Source organism: Lepidochelys kempii, chromosome 25 (genome assembly GCF_965140265.1).
Source record: "Lepidochelys kempii isolate rLepKem1 chromosome 25, rLepKem1.hap2, whole genome shotgun sequence".
In the NCBI taxonomy this organism is placed as follows: domain Eukaryota; kingdom Metazoa; phylum Chordata; order Testudines; family Cheloniidae; genus Lepidochelys; species Lepidochelys kempii.
In genome coordinates, this window is record NC_133280.1 from 15,236,417 (window position 1) to 15,252,533 (window position 16,117).

Sequence of the window (16,117 nt, forward strand, 5' to 3'; positions counted from 1 at the left end):
CATGTCCCCTGTGGAGCACAGCAGCTGTTGAGCAGTGCTGAACAGTTCTTCTGGGGCAGGAAGTGAAGAAAATAGCACTTCAAACTGAAAAACTACCAGAAGAATTGGGGGAGGCCCAGTTTAGTGACCTGAGTAGGAATGTGGACCAGCATTCTAAGGGATAATACCTTGACTCTTTTTAGAATTGCCATAATCTCATTCATAACCAGATGGAATCAAGAGTACAGCTGGGAGGAAAATGGTTTTCCCATCCCCTAAGAATTTTTGTGTTTTCAAAAAAAAATCTTCCCAGGTTGAACCAAAATCATAATATCAAAATTTTACACAAACAGACCATCCCAAAACACTTCTCACAGGTCAATTAAAATATTTCATTTCAATTTGAACTTTTAAAAGTGTAAATTAAGTAAACTTCCAAAACAAAAAATCATTTTGAAAACTTTTTTTGTTGGATTAGGACTAGGGTGACCAGATAGCAAGTATGAAAAATCAGGACGGGGGGGGAGGTAATAGGAGCCTGTATAAGAAAAAGACCCCCAAATTGGGACTGTCCATAGAAAATCGGGACATCTGGTCACCCTAATTAGGACAGGGGTTCTCAAACTTCATTGCAATATGTCCCCCTTCTGACAAAAAACATTACTACACAATCCCTGGAGCGGGGACCCAAGCCAAATCCCAAAGGCTTCAGCCCCACCATCCAGGGCTGAAGCCCTCGGGCTTCGGCTTCAACCCCAGAAAGTCTAATGCCAGCCCTGGTGACCCCATTAAAATGGGGTTGCGACCCACAGTTTGAGAACCGCTGGATTGGGAGGTTTTTGTCAAAACCACCCCTTCTCCATAGACAGTTTCAGGCCTTCTAACCTAGTGTTGGGGTACTGTTGCCGAGGGAAGACTCCCTCTTCTCCAAGTACTGACCCAGCCCAAGGCTCCGTAGCTGGTGACATCTGACTCCCTACTAGAAGTGCAAAATCCCTGCCATGCAGCAGGATATTAACATTCTGTAGCCCTAGCCCCCGACAGGTGACATGGACCAGGAAATAAAGATCCCTTCCTTCACTGTACTTCTCTGCTTTCGCACCTTTATTACAGAGGATCAGAAGAAAACTGATTTTGTGGTAAATAAAATAAAGCCCCCCAAGAACTCCTCAGTCTGGAAGGGCCCTTGGCAGTGAAATAAGGGGACTATAGTGCTTCTCAATTTCCCGAGAAGCAAGAAAGATTGCAGAGAAACGCAGGAGCATGAAACTTCCCCTGCTGGTGCCTGTGTCCAGCCCAAATCCATTGGAGGCACTAGGCTCCTTTCCAACAGGCACTGCTAGACGATGGCTCCAGCTACGGAATATTGTAATGGTCCCACAAAATCCTGCTGTCAAGACTGCCAGCCCTGCCCATGTGCAGGAGACTCCTCCCACCAACTCCTCCCTGTCATTGGTATTTGTAGATTGAAGCATCAGGAAGCGGACAGGAAGGAGGGCATGGGAAGCTATCACCACGCTCTCATCCCACGACCTCTGGCAACAGGGCTGGTGAACAACGATCCACCCCCTCCCGGCTCAGCCTGCGCTCCTTGGTAAGCTGGGTACGAAAGATCTTCAGGAGGTCATCTACGGTGAAGCCACAGGCTGGCAGCAGCCGGGGGACAGAGGAGGCCAGGGGACAAGCAGGCAGTAGGCTGAGATGGTGGATCTCCCGCAGACGGAACCGCATTCACCCCCATTAAAACACCTCACATCCATCCTCCAACCAGTAACCGGTCTCTGTGAACTTCAGGAAGAGGAATGCATACTGCCACACACCCAGGGCTGGGTATTTTTAAAAATATATTATTTCTGTAACAGCTTCGGGTTCTCTCTGCTTTGCTTCTTTTTGGGAGGGGCCTGGGTATTCTCTCTCAAAAGCCACCCTGGATCCAGGGCCCTCATGCTCTGCTAGATACACTTATTCCCCAGGGAAGCATAATGCCTCATGTTTGGAATCCCCCTACAGCTAATGCAGGGCAGCACAGACCCTGCCTAGCCCTCCTCACCTGGATAGGACCCAGGGACTCAGACCCAAGAAGGAGTAAGGGGAGAAAGATTGTGGCTACACTGCAGAAGAGAGTCATCATACCAACACTTGTCTAAGGCAGGAGGAGAATTCATATCCATCCCCATCCTTCAGGGCCAGTCCATCCTCCCTAATTCCATGCTGTACTCAGATGCAACTCTGGCCCTTCCAGCCCATCCCAGACCCATTGCTGAAGCAGTATCAAAAGGGCAGGCCAGCATCAGAGAAATACCCCCTCCAGAATGCTCCCAGGCCCCCTTTCACATGCAGAATGTCCAGGTCACCATTGAATTCTGGCCTCTTTGTTAAGCCCAGTCACTGCCTGCCCTATGGAGAGATGATCAAGTGCAGCCTGGCAGGGTTTATTGAACTGAGATTGCAGAGAGAGACAGACAGATGGATGCAGCTTTTGCCAGAAAAGCAACTGAGAAAGGAATGTAGGCAGCTTATTGCAAACACACACTGCACATGGAATTAGTGCCTTTGGGGTTTTCAAAGCTGTCAAGACTTTTGCTGCCTTACAGGCAGACATCACACAGCTACAACAGCGTTTACTTACACATTTGGCATAATCAGTTTAAAATGCCCAAAAGCATTAGTCATCTTCTCCACCCTCTCCCCTTTACAAATTGGCTTGTCTGGGGCTAAGCACCCTTTACGTTTTTCATAATATGAATTTAATCACTCAACAATGAAGCAAATGGCACTAGAACAGAGTGTGGAAGCTAACAGCTGGAGCGGAACCGGCAACCACTGAGACACTAAGAGGATTGAGGATTCACAAAAATGCTTCCTCTTGGCTGGGGAGGGAGGGGGCTATTTAGCATATGTGTAAGAGAGAGGTCAAGAGATTTCAGACTGCCATATTCTTCCACCTCTTTTTCCTCCTAATTCTAGTGTCTTCCCTCTCCTGAGAGAGCCATGGCCCGTTGGTCAGAGCAGGTAACTAGAATACAAGAGTCTTGGCTCTGGGAGAGTATGTCGGGTGATCCCAGCAAAGGGCTCAAAATGTGGCTGGCTCTCTGGTGGCACAACACTGGGGCACACCAAGCTATTTTTTCCCGGCCGCCAAAGCTCTCTCACACCTATCATTTGATTGTACACATTTGGAACAGTCCTATCATCTTACATTTATTTCTGGAAGCTCAGCGATTATAAACGTGACACACTAGGCCATGACATTTCCAGCCAATACAATATTTTAAACAAATGCAAGGTATCGGATGGAAATAGATCTAGCCAACACAGTGAGACAATGCACAGCATGCTAGTAACAGCATTGGGATAGGACGGGACATTCACTATGTTGGTGTCATCTCCCCCAAATAGTATTTGGGACGGCTAGCCACCAGGGCACAGAGCAGGGGTCAGGAGGTTGGATAAGGCTGGTTAAAATGGTAGATGCCAAACTACTGCAGGAAGAGATCGACTTTGGATCACAACATGGACACACACATGGGAACAGCCCATACTATAAATAAGTAACACCACAGCAGTGGGGGGTGGGGTGGGGGTAGGAGAGAAGTAGGTCTTTCCCACGCATCTAGTTGTAGCGAGAGTAGATCATCACAAGTTCTGTGTATCTGTAGCCTGTATAAACAGACAACGCCATCTCAGCAACAGCTTCGATGCCCCTGTGCAGTACAGCCCACACCACATGCCAGGAATTCTCTTCAGCTGCTCAGGGCCAGTTTTAAGTGCAGATTAATTGATGCCATGTTTGCCTGTAGATGCTGCATAGTGAGATGTTCCAAGCTTCCAGGGCTCTCAGGAGCAGTGGTTTAGGGAGCCAGGCTTCCCTTTTGGCCTGTCCACAGCTCTCGGAGCTCCACTTTACAGCCAAGGTCTCTCAAGGCAGCTTTGGCTATGTCGTCACAATCCTGGTGCACCGCACGAGCCTCCACAATCAAGTTCTCAGCTCCCATCTCCAGGATAGCCTGAGAGAAGTCCCGGTTCCGGGAGACCAGGTTCCGAATCAGCATGCAGGCTTGTTTCTGAGGTGAGAGGGACAGGAGAACGGTTAATGCCTCATGGAGGGAGCATGGGGAGGAACATAATGCCACCCAGAAGGGAATCACGTACAGTAAGGCTGGGCTTAGTCTAGTGCCCCCTTCCTATTTGAGGGATTCCAACGTGCTTTGCACGAGTTGGCTCCTAGTTGGGTGGCAGCCATTTTGCATTCAGGTCACAGATTAAAACCTGCTTCAGTGGGAAAACTGGCCAACTACCCAAGGGTCATCCCTGACTGCTTTCTTCACCACCCCTAGGACCTTTCACTTCCTCTTTGGCAGACTCAAGAGATAGGCACAGGGGTCTGACCACATGGTTAAATCCTGTTTGAACAAATCCTTCCCTTAACACACAGAACCCAAAACATCCCCAAGTGACTTTCTAACTCTAGATCAGCCACCCTCAAACAAGGAACACAGGGCATGAGATGGGAAGCTAGGCCCAGGAGCACCTTTCCACCAGAGATGTTAGCCCATTGATTGCCACATGGGCAAGGACATCAGACAAGGAGAGAAACAATCAGCCTTCCACTCTGGTCCCTGAATTCACTGAGTGCTGGGAATACTTTTGGAACGCGAGAACTCATTGCCTGGGGATGTTGTGAAGGACAAAAATATAACTAGGTTTGCTCTAGGTGTCCCCAAACCTCTGACTGCCAGAACTGGGGAGGGGAAGGCAGGTGGATCTCTCCAAATTGTCCTGTTCTGTACACTCCCCCTGAGGCTCTGGGACTGGCCACTGTCAGAGACAGGATACTGGACTGGATGGACCATTGGTGTGACCATTTTTATGAGGGTTTAACAAGCTCTAGAGCAAAAAGGGTTTAAATAAAACATTTTTAAGTGATGTAAAATATTTAGAAAAGCTGCAGAGCAGGTACAGGATTCTACAGGGCTTAGGGAATGAAACGGGGGCTGATTTTTCCCTGTGAAAGGGTCTCACTTAGTCTTGGGGGACAGGCAGCCTGCCTTTCCTATGACCAATTTGAGCAGGACTGGCAGACTGGAAGGAATGTAACCCCATCCTCTCCACCCAGCTATTTTTTCCTTAAAGGTCACAAAGATTCAATAAAGTAGGATATGAAGCGGGAAATGCAAGAGGCCTCCTGATGGGCACAGAACCACCATCCACGGGGCTGGGCGCAGGGCTATATTTATGCAGGCAGGAAGAGGTGTTAGTGACAGGTATGGCTTGAAGAATGCAAACTGCAGAGCCAAGGTCTTTGGGACTGAACACAATCAAAGGACAATTTCTAGTCCGAATCTGGCATCAAGCAGCTCAGACAGACAGATGCCTCTGAAAGAACTATAGAACACTGCTCCACCCGCAACTTCTTCATTATCTTCACCACACAGCTGCAAACTCCGTACAGATGTTGGGCGAAACACAAAGAAACCCAGGGAGGCAGGAACCCCACGGTACTGAATTAGTAATAAAGAGCTCCTGCACAGATACCTGCACAGCCCCTTCTCTTGGATGCACCTTCATGGCCTGAAGAGCCACCAGGGCCCCTCCGCCTTCCATGATGACTTTACAGTTCTCTGGCTTGCGCAAGGCCAGCATGCACAAGGCTGCACAGCCCTGCTCACAGATCTGCAGGACCAAGAGGAAGAAACAACTGCAACCAGAAAAGAGGCAGCACCCCCACGAAGCCTCCCAACCCCCAATTCATTCCCCCGAGGAGAAAGGAGGCTAGTCTCCCACTGAGCCAGCACACCAACTCCCAGGGCATTTACACAGGGAGTCTGGTGCTGGTGTGAGACGTCAGTTTGATGGGCCTAGAGAACGAAAGCCTCTGTTCATCACAGAACAGGTACAGTGTGGCCAGCAGCCAGGTAAACACCCCCTTCTGAAGCCACCTCATGCCAACAGGCGGCCACCTCTGTTGTCCACAGAGACCTCAGCTTTGCCAATACAAGAGGCAACTGGAGAAAGACATGGGGGGGGTTGATGGTAACATTTGCTGGCTGGTAACTAGTCCGGTGTATTCCTTTGACAGAGGCCACCACACAGACATCAGAAGAATGATTTTCAGTGATGGCTGGATCTGAACTATTGACTAGATGTGTAAAGCTCAGGATCCAGTTTCCAATCCCCTGAGCCATCTGGTCCAGCACAATAAACGTACTAGTACGGTAGAAAGTGGTTAACTGTTTGGATGTCATACAAACACTTGTAATGTACACATTTAACCTGTCTAGAAAACAGGAGCGTTCAAGGGGTTAACGCATGCCTTGCTACACTGTCCATGCTGGGAGCAGAATTCTACTCACTACGACTGCAGCTAGCAGTTCTGCTCCCAGCATCAGCAGGGCATTGTTCCAAGTCAGAAGTAGTTACATGGGTGGCAAGTAACGCTGCCTGGGGTGGAAACACAGGTGAGGGCACCATTAATGCTGTTATCAGAATGAAATAATGGGCCAAAAATCAGACCTCCAAACCCAGACAGACACAGAACTCCAATGCACAGTGAGTCCCCAGCACACATACTGGTGTATACCTGAGGGCTGGTAAGATGATGGCTCATAGCCAGCACAATGAGATCTGTTCCTCCAGTGTTGACTATGGCGTCTTTCACGTCATCGTTCCCTGCGATGGCCCACATGACGCTCAGCACCTGCTTCACCAGCTCCTGCACTCAACGACGAAAAGAACAGAGAGAAACAAAACCCACCAGATCCCATGTAAGCCAGGCAAAATGGATCACAGCCTCTCAGTCTGAAAGGCAGCACCCTCCACCTCACTGCCAGCCCTGAGACTCGAACTCAGAACCTCAGGCAGGACCAATGAGGGGTCAAAGACTCTACCTGAATAGCAACATTTTCCTCAGGACTCCCAGCCCCTCACATCCCAGATGGCATTTTCCACTGGCCCCAGGCAGAATGGCCAAGTTGCCCTGTTCAGAGTATCTGGGATTTTCAAAGAAGCCTAAGAGAATTAAATATCCAAACCCATAGAAATTCAGTGGGATTTGGGCACCTAACTCTCTAGAAAAATCAGAGACACTATGTAGAGGATAGCCAACGTTCCAGCTTTCCTGAGAACTAAAAAGGCTCTATTCCTAGATCGGGGAGGCTTTATAGAACAGAGGCTAGAGCAGGGGTGCTGGGTTCTGTTCTTGGCTCTCCCTCCAACTCAGCACATGGAACCTTGGGTTGCATGCCAGAATGTAGGTGGTGGTAAGTGGGCATCAGCAGTGCCATTTGTGTGGTAAGAGCCCACGGGCAGAGGTTACCAAAGCCTAATGCTCATTCATGTTTGGAATGTGCACTGAAGATGAAAAGCATCATGTTACGTGCTAGGCAACGTTATCCCCAACCCCCACCCATAAATACCTTCGCTTCCAGGAAAGCATCCCACTCACTGAAGAGGGACAGTACCTGATGGTCAATGCAGTCAGCCAGCAGGGCCACCATGAAATTCAGGCCTCCAAGGTCCACAATCTCTTGACAGAACTCGTTCCGGACGGACAGGCGAGCCAAGGTGGCACAAAGCTCACGGAGAACGCTGGAGTCGTCTGTGAACGCTGCAGGAGGAGGAAGACAAGGGAGAAAAATAAATAGGAGCTGGGAAGGAGGAGCTGGCAGAATCAGTTTCACATGGGTTTTAGAAGAAGGATCAAGCATGAACTGGTAGGTTTCAGTCCAGTTCTTAGTGGGGGAGGAGTCCCTGTTCCAAAACTCACCATCATAACTGACACTGACTGAGACTCAAAAGACGTAGACTATGAATTGAATGAGCCATTGAGCTTGACCTCCCTTTTGACTCACAGGCCTTTTCAGGCCCAGGGAGAGGCACACTGGCAGGATGTCATGTGTGTAATAAATTTACACAGCTATTGCTCAAGTTGTTAACTGCTCTCTAGCCAGGTGACTATTAGCTCTGAAAACTGAAATCCTGACCCTTCAGCTGCCTTTGGAGCAATTATACTCTGCCCTTCTGCAGTACCTTTCAGAGGATTTGAAAGCATTTTTGCAGCAGCAAACTTCAAAACCCTCCTTGGGAGGCGAGCAAGTTATTACCATCATTTTATAAAGGGGTAAACTGAGGCCCAGAGAGATTAAGTAATTTGCTTAAGGTCACACACAGCGAGCTGGCGGTAGATCTGGGAAGAGAATGCAGAGTCCTGGCTCCCAGTCCTCTGTTCTGACCACTAAGCAACCACAAAGAACTAAAAATTAAACCTGCAGTTAAGCAGCATGATTTTGGGGTAGGAGAGCACAGACGGAGTGAGATAAGAACCAGAAGTCGAAGGGTTAATACTACCTTTGGCAGCCTCTATGAGGATCTTTAAACCGTTGTTTTCTGATACAATCATCTTGGCGTGATCATGGGCATGGCCAAAGGGCACACGGATGTCATCATCAAATGTCATGATCCTGAGCGCTGACGAGGCCTCCCGGACCACCCCAGCACAGTCGCCATGCCGGACAATGGCACCCGTCAGCAATGGCAGGACGCCACCTTTCACCAGTTCCTGGCGGTTCTGCTCATGTTTCAGACAGGCGTGTCGGATGCACCGGATCCCAGCTAGAGTCATTTCGGCGTCATCTGCGTTCTCCTTCAGCGTTTGCAGCAACAGTTCTTGGCCAGCAGAATCGAGCAGGTCTGGCTGCCCATCCGTGAGGGCAGACAAAGCATGCAGGGCCTTGAGCATGGCACTTCTGTCTCCTGAGGCCAGCTTGCAGGCAGACAGCACCACAGGACAGGCACCTTTCTGCCCAGCCAAGTAGCGGGCAGCCAGCCGTTCTCTGCATTGCTCACTGAAGTGCACTAGATGCTCACCGACCTCACTGAGTGCAGAGTCAGCGATGGATTTCCTGAGTGAGTCTAATGTCTAAGGAAGGAAAATGGGGGTTAATGTTCTCCCCACCAACTGATTTCCTAGGGCGGGGGGGAAATCTACTGGATCATCACATCTGCATATTAATAATCATTTCTCCCCTTAAATTTAAACAAATTTGGCATGATGAGAAACACTATACATCCTAAGAGATAGACATTAGTCTTTCAGCACACAATGGGGTAGGGATGTAAAATACTAAATGGTTAACCGGTAAGCATTAGACTTACCAGTTAACCAACCAACCCTAACCGTTAACCCCCAGCCCAGCCCGCTGACCCCAGACCTGGCCCGCCCCGCCCCAACCCCTCTCCCTTTAATCGATTAACAGACTAAATGACAATTTTAGTCATTCAAACAGTTAACATTTTTTAACAGATATTTACATCCCTACAAGAGGTCAGAGGTAGCCTAGCACTGTTCTTCCCTCACAGCATGCCTCACTTCTGAGCTGCAGGGACCACCTCTAGGGACGAAAGGGGAATTTAGTCCCACGGCCCTTTCAGCTCTTGGCCTCTCTGCAGCGTCTGCCTGAAAAGTGCCTCTTCTATTGGTGATTTTTGTAAAGTGGACGAACTTCCCACTAACTCATTTCACACAGGCCAATAAACAGGCACCAGTAAATAAGAACATAAGAGCTGCCATACTGAGTCTGCATATGGTCCATTTTGCCCAGTATCCTGTCTGACAGTGGCCAGTACCAGAGCTTCAAGGGGAGTGTTTAGAACAGGGCAATTATGGAGCAATCCACCGGTTATCCTCTTCTGGCAGTCAGATGCGTAGGATCTCCCCGAGCACGGGGTTGCATCCCTGGCTATTTGGCTAATAGCCATTAATGGACCTATCCTCCATGAATGTAACCAGTTTCTTTTTTGAACCCCATTTATACTTTGGCCACCACAACATCCATGGCAAGGAGTTATATTCACAACAAATTGTGTGTTGTGTGAAAAAGTATTTCCTTTTGTTTGTTTTAAACCTGCCGCCTACTGATTTCGTGGGTGAGCCCTGGTTTTTGTATTGTGAGAAAGGGCAAACAACACTTCTCTGCTCACTTTATTTTTCACACCATTCATGAATTTATAGAGCTCTGTCCTCCCCCCAGTCATTTCTTTTCCAAGATAAGCAACCCTAATCTTTTTAGTCTCTCCTCTCTCTCATGGAAACCATTCCCCACCCTTGATCATCTTTGTTGCAATTCTCTGAACCTTTTCCAGTTCCACTATATATTTTTGAGATGGGGAGACAAGAACTAGACACAATATTCAAGATGTGGGTGCACCATGGATTTATACGGGGCATGATGATACTTTGTCTTATTTTCTACCCTGTCCTAAGGGTTGCTAACATAATGGTAGCTTTTTTTTTTTTTTAAACACTACTGCTGTGCACTGAGTGGAAGTTTTCAGAGAACTATCCATGATGACTCCAAGATCTCTTTCTTGGAAAGCCACAGCTAGTTTAGAACCCATCATTGTATATGTGTAGTTGGGATTATTTTTTCCAAAGTGCATTACTTTGTATTTATCAACATTGAATTTCATCTGCCATTTTGTTGCCCAGTTGCCCAGTTTTGCAAGATCCCTCGGTAACCCCTCACAATCTGCTTTGGATTGAACTATCTTGAAAAGTCTGCAAACTTTGCCACTTCACAGTTCACTCCTTTTCCGGATCGTTTATGAATATGTTGAACACCACAGACCCCGGAGGGACCCCACTGTTCACCTCCTGGCAAAGTTATACTCACTGCTGACCTAGGGCTAGACTGGAACCAAAGACAAGAGGGGAAAGGCTCCACATCATATTACCAATCCTCAGACTGGCCAGGTATCCCATTTGTGTTACTCATGCCCTTTTCAGAACATCTGTAGAGGGTTCATGTCAGGCTGACCCTTCCTTCTGGTCAAGAGGGGGCGGCCTGAAAGCTACCCAAGGCACTCCTTGCTCCTGCCAGCCAGGAAATATTATTTTGCTCTTACATAGCACCTTCCACCTGAGGTGCTTCAATAGCTAACCCGACATGTGTAGCCCCATTTGACAAGTGAGAAAGCATGAAGGCACAGTGAGGTCAGCCCTTCCTCGGAGCTCACAGGGAATCAGTGGCAGAATTGGAAGTGGAAGCCAGAGCTCACGATTCCCAACCCCTTACTCGAACCACTAGATCACACAGCTTGTTGCAAAACTACAATTAATATTTCCTACCTGCAAAATTTCATGTTTTTGCTCTTGGCCATTTTCAGAGGTGGGTTTCCGTGAAGCTTTTACAATAGTACTCAGATCAACACCTAAAAGGCAAGAGAGAAGTAAGGAGGCAGGGGGTACAGGAACCCTGGTGAAAACTGAAGAAGCTTAGGCTGATGTCTTTTTACTAAGAGTTAACTTAAACACAGGCATGGATTATTAGGATGTTTATTACATCCTTTGGAAAGGATACAAAACCAAAGTCTTGGCCATTTGTGATCAGAAAATACCTTTTCTTTTTTAAAAGCAAAGGGCAACTCAGGCTAAATTCCAGCTTGGAAAAAGTTCATTCTGCCTCTCTAAATTCCCTCCTGCTGTTTCAGCTCAAGCAGTTTTTCCTACCATGACCACTCCTTAAAAATGGGGTGTTGTAAACAACTTCGCATCCCACCTCAGAAGAGGTTGCATTTTAGAGGCAGGCAACTGACCCTTACATGAAGATTCTCTGAAGAGCTTTGGGATCTTTCAGATTGAAGTGCCATAGGAAAAAGAACAAAATAGTTTAGAGAAGTGCTTCCCTTTATCAGCAGTCAGTTTCCAGAAAGAATTGAGCACATATTTTGGGATTCTTTAACACCTATAACTGGCTTATATGAAAACTAAGTTGGCATTTCTAACACACACCCAAAAGCTCAGCAGACCCTTGATTTTTAATATGTTGAAAGCATTTTAATTACATATCTGTCATATCCTATTGCTTCAGAGTGAGAAGGATTTGCAATACCTTGAGATTCAAATTGCTGGACAGCTTCTTTCACAGCCTCATCTGGATCCATTTCAAATTCTGTGATGTTTTCTTGCACCACATCATCAAATGTTTCCTGTGTGATCCATTTGGATGCCATTTTATTTGGTTATTAAACAGGGACTGAAAGGCTTCTTGACCTGTCATCAGGAAAGCACAGAATTAGAGTTGCTCCAAAACATTATGAAGTTTTTGACGGTGAGAAACAAAAATATTACCCTACTACCTGTCAAAAGGAAAGCATAGAACACAGAATCAGAGAAGTGTAGGACTGGAAGGGATCTCAAAAAGTTATCTAGTTCAGTCCCCTGCACTTAAGGCAGGACTAAATAATAACTAGACCATTCCTGACAGGCGTTTGTCTAACCTGTTCTTAAAAACATCCAACAACAGAGATTCCACAACCTCCCTAGGCAATACGTCCCAGTGTTTAACTAACTTGACAATTAGGAAGTTTTTCCTAATGTTCAGCCTAAACCTCCTGTGCTGTGATGAAGATGGCTAAGGGGACTGGGAATAGGATGTAGAGCCCATCACTTCAATTCAAATCTGGCCCAAGTTGGTAATGACCAGAAGGTATTACTATCTGACACCAATTCAGTGGCCATGGTTGAAGGGCGTTTGAGATTTTCATTCCAGTTCCCAATGGAGTGGCCACAAGGCAAACCATCATATTTGGTGCTAACTGAGGCCCCTTTGTTGGCAGTCTCAACGGAGGCCAAGTTTATTAATTGACCATGGAGACTGAACTCCCATCTCTCTGTTAGAGGGAGCTCTTCATGCTCAAGAGCAAGGCATACTGTCAGAGAGGAGATGGAGAAGCTTAATTTGCTGCTACCTATTCTGCATCTATTGCAGAGAGACACAAAGGACTTCAGTCACCAGTGGTTCTCAATCTGGAGCCTGCCCTAATCTTCCTTCACCAGCCTACCAAACCTGGTATCAACCCAACAATTCATGATTTGTTCTGTGGGTTTTTTTGTTTGTTTGTTTGTTTAAAAAGGCCACCATCAACTTGAAAGCTAATTAATTAAAAAATATTTAAAGTACAATTCAGGACTGGGAGCCAGGACTCCCTGCGCTCTATTTCTCACTCAGGTCCTGAAGCCTCACAGCAATCTGTGCGGTTTTACAATCATATAATCCCCATTTTTTCAGACATATTTTCCTTCCTGTTGCTGTGTGAAAGCCTCACAGAAACAACTGGGGAAACTGACTATAACCAAAGAGACTGCGCAGAAAGCACCATTAAAAAGTTCAAGACAGAGAGAAAAGATCTCTCTCTTTTCCTTTATCTTTTAGTTACACTGAACTTGGACGTAACACTGATGGATCAGATTCACATGAGTCAATTTTTTTTAAGTTGACACTGTCCATTTTTAAGCATTAAAAAAAAAAAAAAAAAAAAACACAGAGGCAAAGAAGATAAGTGACTTGATCAAAGCCAGAAAGGTTCTGTATGCAATACCTCTGATTCAGAACCCAAGAGTGTCTTTTTTTTTCTTTTTTTTAAGTAAAGTATTGTGGCAACATTTGTGTAGTTTACCATTCCATAAAATATTTTTAATTTGATTCAGACACAGAGTCAGAAACAGAACTTGAGGGGCCCTGGTACTCAGTCCTGTATTTTAGCCATTTCACCATGGCACCAGATCCCAGCAGTTACAACGTTATATATTTTAAACATTTGCAGTGAAACATGTCTGTCCTGTTGATTGTAAGCTCTTTGGAGCAGGCACCAGGTTTTCCTCTATGTTTTGTATAGTTTCCATTACACCGTGGCACTCAGTAGATAAGAGTAATCTCCAAGGAGAAGCTGTGCTTTTATAATTTATTATCTAAAATTCAATTAAAGAAAAAAGAGAGAGAGAGAGAGAAATTAAAAGCCACAAGCCTTGGAACAGGGGGTCTTTGCTCCCGACTACAGATGCGAAGGTTCCTATGGACTGTTCTTATGTCACTGCAGCCCTACCTGAACAGAAACTGCTGAGTTTGGGCAGCAGCGATTTTGCCAGGGTGCGCTGGCGAGGCAGCCGTGGGAGAAAGAGCGGACCGCACGATGACATGACACAGCACTCCGAGGACCCGCCTGGGCAGATATTGATATCACCGAAAAGCCATAAGGCGGGTGCATCCACCAGGATGCAAAGGATGGCCATGGAGAACTGGGATAAAAGCAGTGCTTGCCATTCACCAGGGTGTGTCCCAGGACTGGTATTTTAGGCACTGATAGCAGGAACGCTCCCCTCTTACCCTTAGCTTAAAGGTAAGCCTCTGTGCTAGGCTGCAGCTTCCCGACCTGGGCCGCCACCATCCAGCCGGCCCTGGAGCTTGGGGCGGATGGGAAGGGGGTGTTGGCTAAAATGCCACTCGGCTGGTCGGTAATGACGGGCAGCTCACAGCCTTGCACAGGAGAGGATGCCCCGGGGGGGGGGGGGAGGCTTGCAGGGAAGCTGGAGAAGCAGGAGGAGAGGAGCCAGGCCCATGGGGAGAGACGAGAAAGAACGGGAGCCAGCCGAGGGGCGCACGGGGGGGCTGGCCAGGGCTGTGCGCAAGGCAAAGGGCGCTGGGCTGGGGCTTGTGTGTCACCCCCCGGGGGAGGGGGGGACCCCCCATGGAGGGGGGGGGACCACTGGCCTGGGTCCCCTGGTGAAGCCCATCTCAGTCCCTTCCCCCCTCACCTCTGGGCCTCGCTGCTCGCCGTAGCTGGTTCCACCCCAGTCAGCAAAGGAGAGACGCTCTGGGACCGCGGCTACCGGACTGACCCAGCTCGGCCGCCATACGCCGCCCGGCAGCGCCGAGAACCTCACCACGCTCGGCTCGGCGCCACCAACCTCAGAGTACGCATGCGCACCACTTCCGCGGGCAGCCAAGCTCGCCCCATCCCACGCTGCACAAAAAGAGCACGGAGGATGCGGACCGTGCAGGCGTCCGAAAGGGATATCAGTGCGCCTGCGCCACAAACTCACGCGCGTTCTTTCCACCGTCACAACGGATGGGTATTGCGCACGCGCAGAGCCGTCGGGCGCGTGCCTATTCTCTTCCGTGCTCAGCGGCCGCCTCGCCCTCTCCAGCGCATGCGCGGTGCGCGGCCGTTCCGCCCGGCCCGGCGCCCTGTGGAGAAAAGTCGGAACTTGGCCGAGCGGATCAAAAGTCGGAACTTGGCCGAGCGGATCGGAGCGGGTGGATACCTCGCTGCTGCCGGGCTTCGGCGAGCCGCCGTCCGCACCGCCCCGGGGGTGAGAGGCTGCGCGAGCTCTTAGACCGTCCCGTCACCTCAGCTACCCGTGTTGCGGGGCGTTTCCTGGGGTTTCAAATTTTAAAATTTTAAATAAAAAATAAAATTACCCGCAACCTCCGAAATTCGTGTCAGGGGAGGGGGAGTGACTGCGCATGCGTAGGGAAAGGTGGCGGGGGGGTGAGCAGGGCGCATGCGCGACGGGGGCCTGCGTCAGGTGACTCGCAGAGGCTGCTGGGAGTTGACTGTACCGCACCGAGGGCGAGCGGGAGGCTGGGGTGCACCCTGCCTGCCGGAGCGGGGCGAGGTGAGGGTGGGGCTCGCGGTGGAGAGACCTGGGGCTGGGGGGGGGGCAGTCCGAGGCGGGATTTAGGAAATCCCCCTTTAGAGATGCGTGACCAGCGCTCCTCCCTCTGCCCCGCGAGAGTGGTGGCTGGAGGCCTCAGCCTGGCCGGCGGCGCTTGGCGGGGACCGGGGCAGCCTCAAGGAGTCGTGGAGTGATCGGTGGGAAGCCACCCAGGGCAGCTTTGGAGGCACTTATCACTTTCCTCCAGGCTAGCAGTTTAGTCTGTATTTAATTCCCTTCCTGTGTTGGGGCCTCACGCTCTGATAGGCCAGTGGGGATATTTTTGTGCCCAAGGGGAAGAGAAACACACACTGTTCTTATGAAAATGCTGCCCAGCCACTCCCACAATGGAACATGCCACTCTTCTGTGGCACTGTAAATGCATCTGGCTTAACCCTGCCTTTACAAGAGGCAGCTCGCTCTCCCTTGTACAAAGAAAGTCCATTTGCAAGCTGTGAATGTATTTCTGTCAGAGATTGAGCATTTTTCTTGCTACAGAGTAAAAATGGCCTCAAGACGAATTACGCGGGAGACTTTTGATGCTGTGGTGCAAGATAAAGTTAAAAGGTATCGGATGGACCGAAATGATGCTATAGAAGAGACAATCCATCATTTTAAAGGTAAGGCCCAAATCAACTCACAGTT

At 48.7% G+C, this 16,117-nt stretch overlaps 2 protein-coding genes across 12 annotated transcripts in view; one reads left to right on the forward strand and one right to left on the reverse strand.

Annotated features, from left to right (window-relative positions):
* Positions 1–2,397: 2,397 nt before the first annotated feature.
* Positions 2,398–15,275, reverse strand: ARMC6 (armadillo repeat containing 6). 4 transcript variants are annotated; one of them, XM_073324168.1, is made up of 8 exons: positions 14,858–15,275; positions 11,868–12,028; positions 11,105–11,187; positions 8,326–8,896; positions 7,440–7,585; positions 6,560–6,691; positions 5,515–5,652; positions 2,398–4,043 (listed from the first exon to the last, which is right to left on the reverse strand). In XM_073324168.1, exons 2-8 carry the CDS (start codon positions 11,986–11,988, stop codon positions 3,831–3,833), a joined length of 1,404 nt encoding a protein of 467 aa, XP_073180269.1. In that variant the 5' UTR covers positions 11,989–12,028; positions 14,858–15,275; the 3' UTR covers positions 2,398–3,830. The 4 variants fall into 4 exon arrangements, with proteins under 4 accessions (XP_073180269.1, XP_073180270.1, XP_073180268.1 ...); XM_073324169.1 differs by lacking the exon at positions 14,858–15,275 and adding an exon at positions 14,723–14,850; XM_073324167.1 differs by lacking the exon at positions 14,858–15,275 and adding an exon at positions 14,570–14,850.
* The window catches only part of SUGP2 (SURP and G-patch domain containing 2), a 28,207-nt gene continuing 26,855 nt past the window's right edge, over positions 14,766–16,117 (forward strand). For 6 of the 8 annotated variants that reach the window (XM_073324157.1, XM_073324160.1, XM_073324161.1 and 3 more), the window contains exon 1: positions 15,971–16,092. In XM_073324157.1, the coding sequence (XP_073180258.1) occupies positions 15,978–16,092 (115 nt within the window). In that variant the 5' untranslated portion in view covers positions 15,971–15,977. Of the gene's footprint in view, positions 15,128–15,342; positions 15,434–15,970; positions 16,093–16,117 lie in introns of those variants that run through there. The other 2 variants (XM_073324163.1, XM_073324162.1) reach the window with 2 other exon arrangements.

What these genes read in the sequence shown, in the direction of transcription:
- ARMC6 (XM_073324168.1), bottom strand. Translation starts at nt 11,988, where the DNA reads ATGGCATCCAAATGGATCACACAGGAAACATTTGATGATGTGGTGCAA. An exon ending in CTGACTGCATTGACCATCAG is followed by an intron (nt 6,692 to 7,439) that starts GTACTGTCCCTC and finishes CGTTGAGTGCAG; the next exon opens with GAGCTGGTGAAGCAGGTGCT. An exon ending in CAAGAGAAGGGGCTGTGCAG is followed by an intron (nt 4,044 to 5,514) that starts GTATCTGTGCAG and finishes CTCTCACCTCAG; the next exon opens with AAACAAGCCTGCATGCTGAT.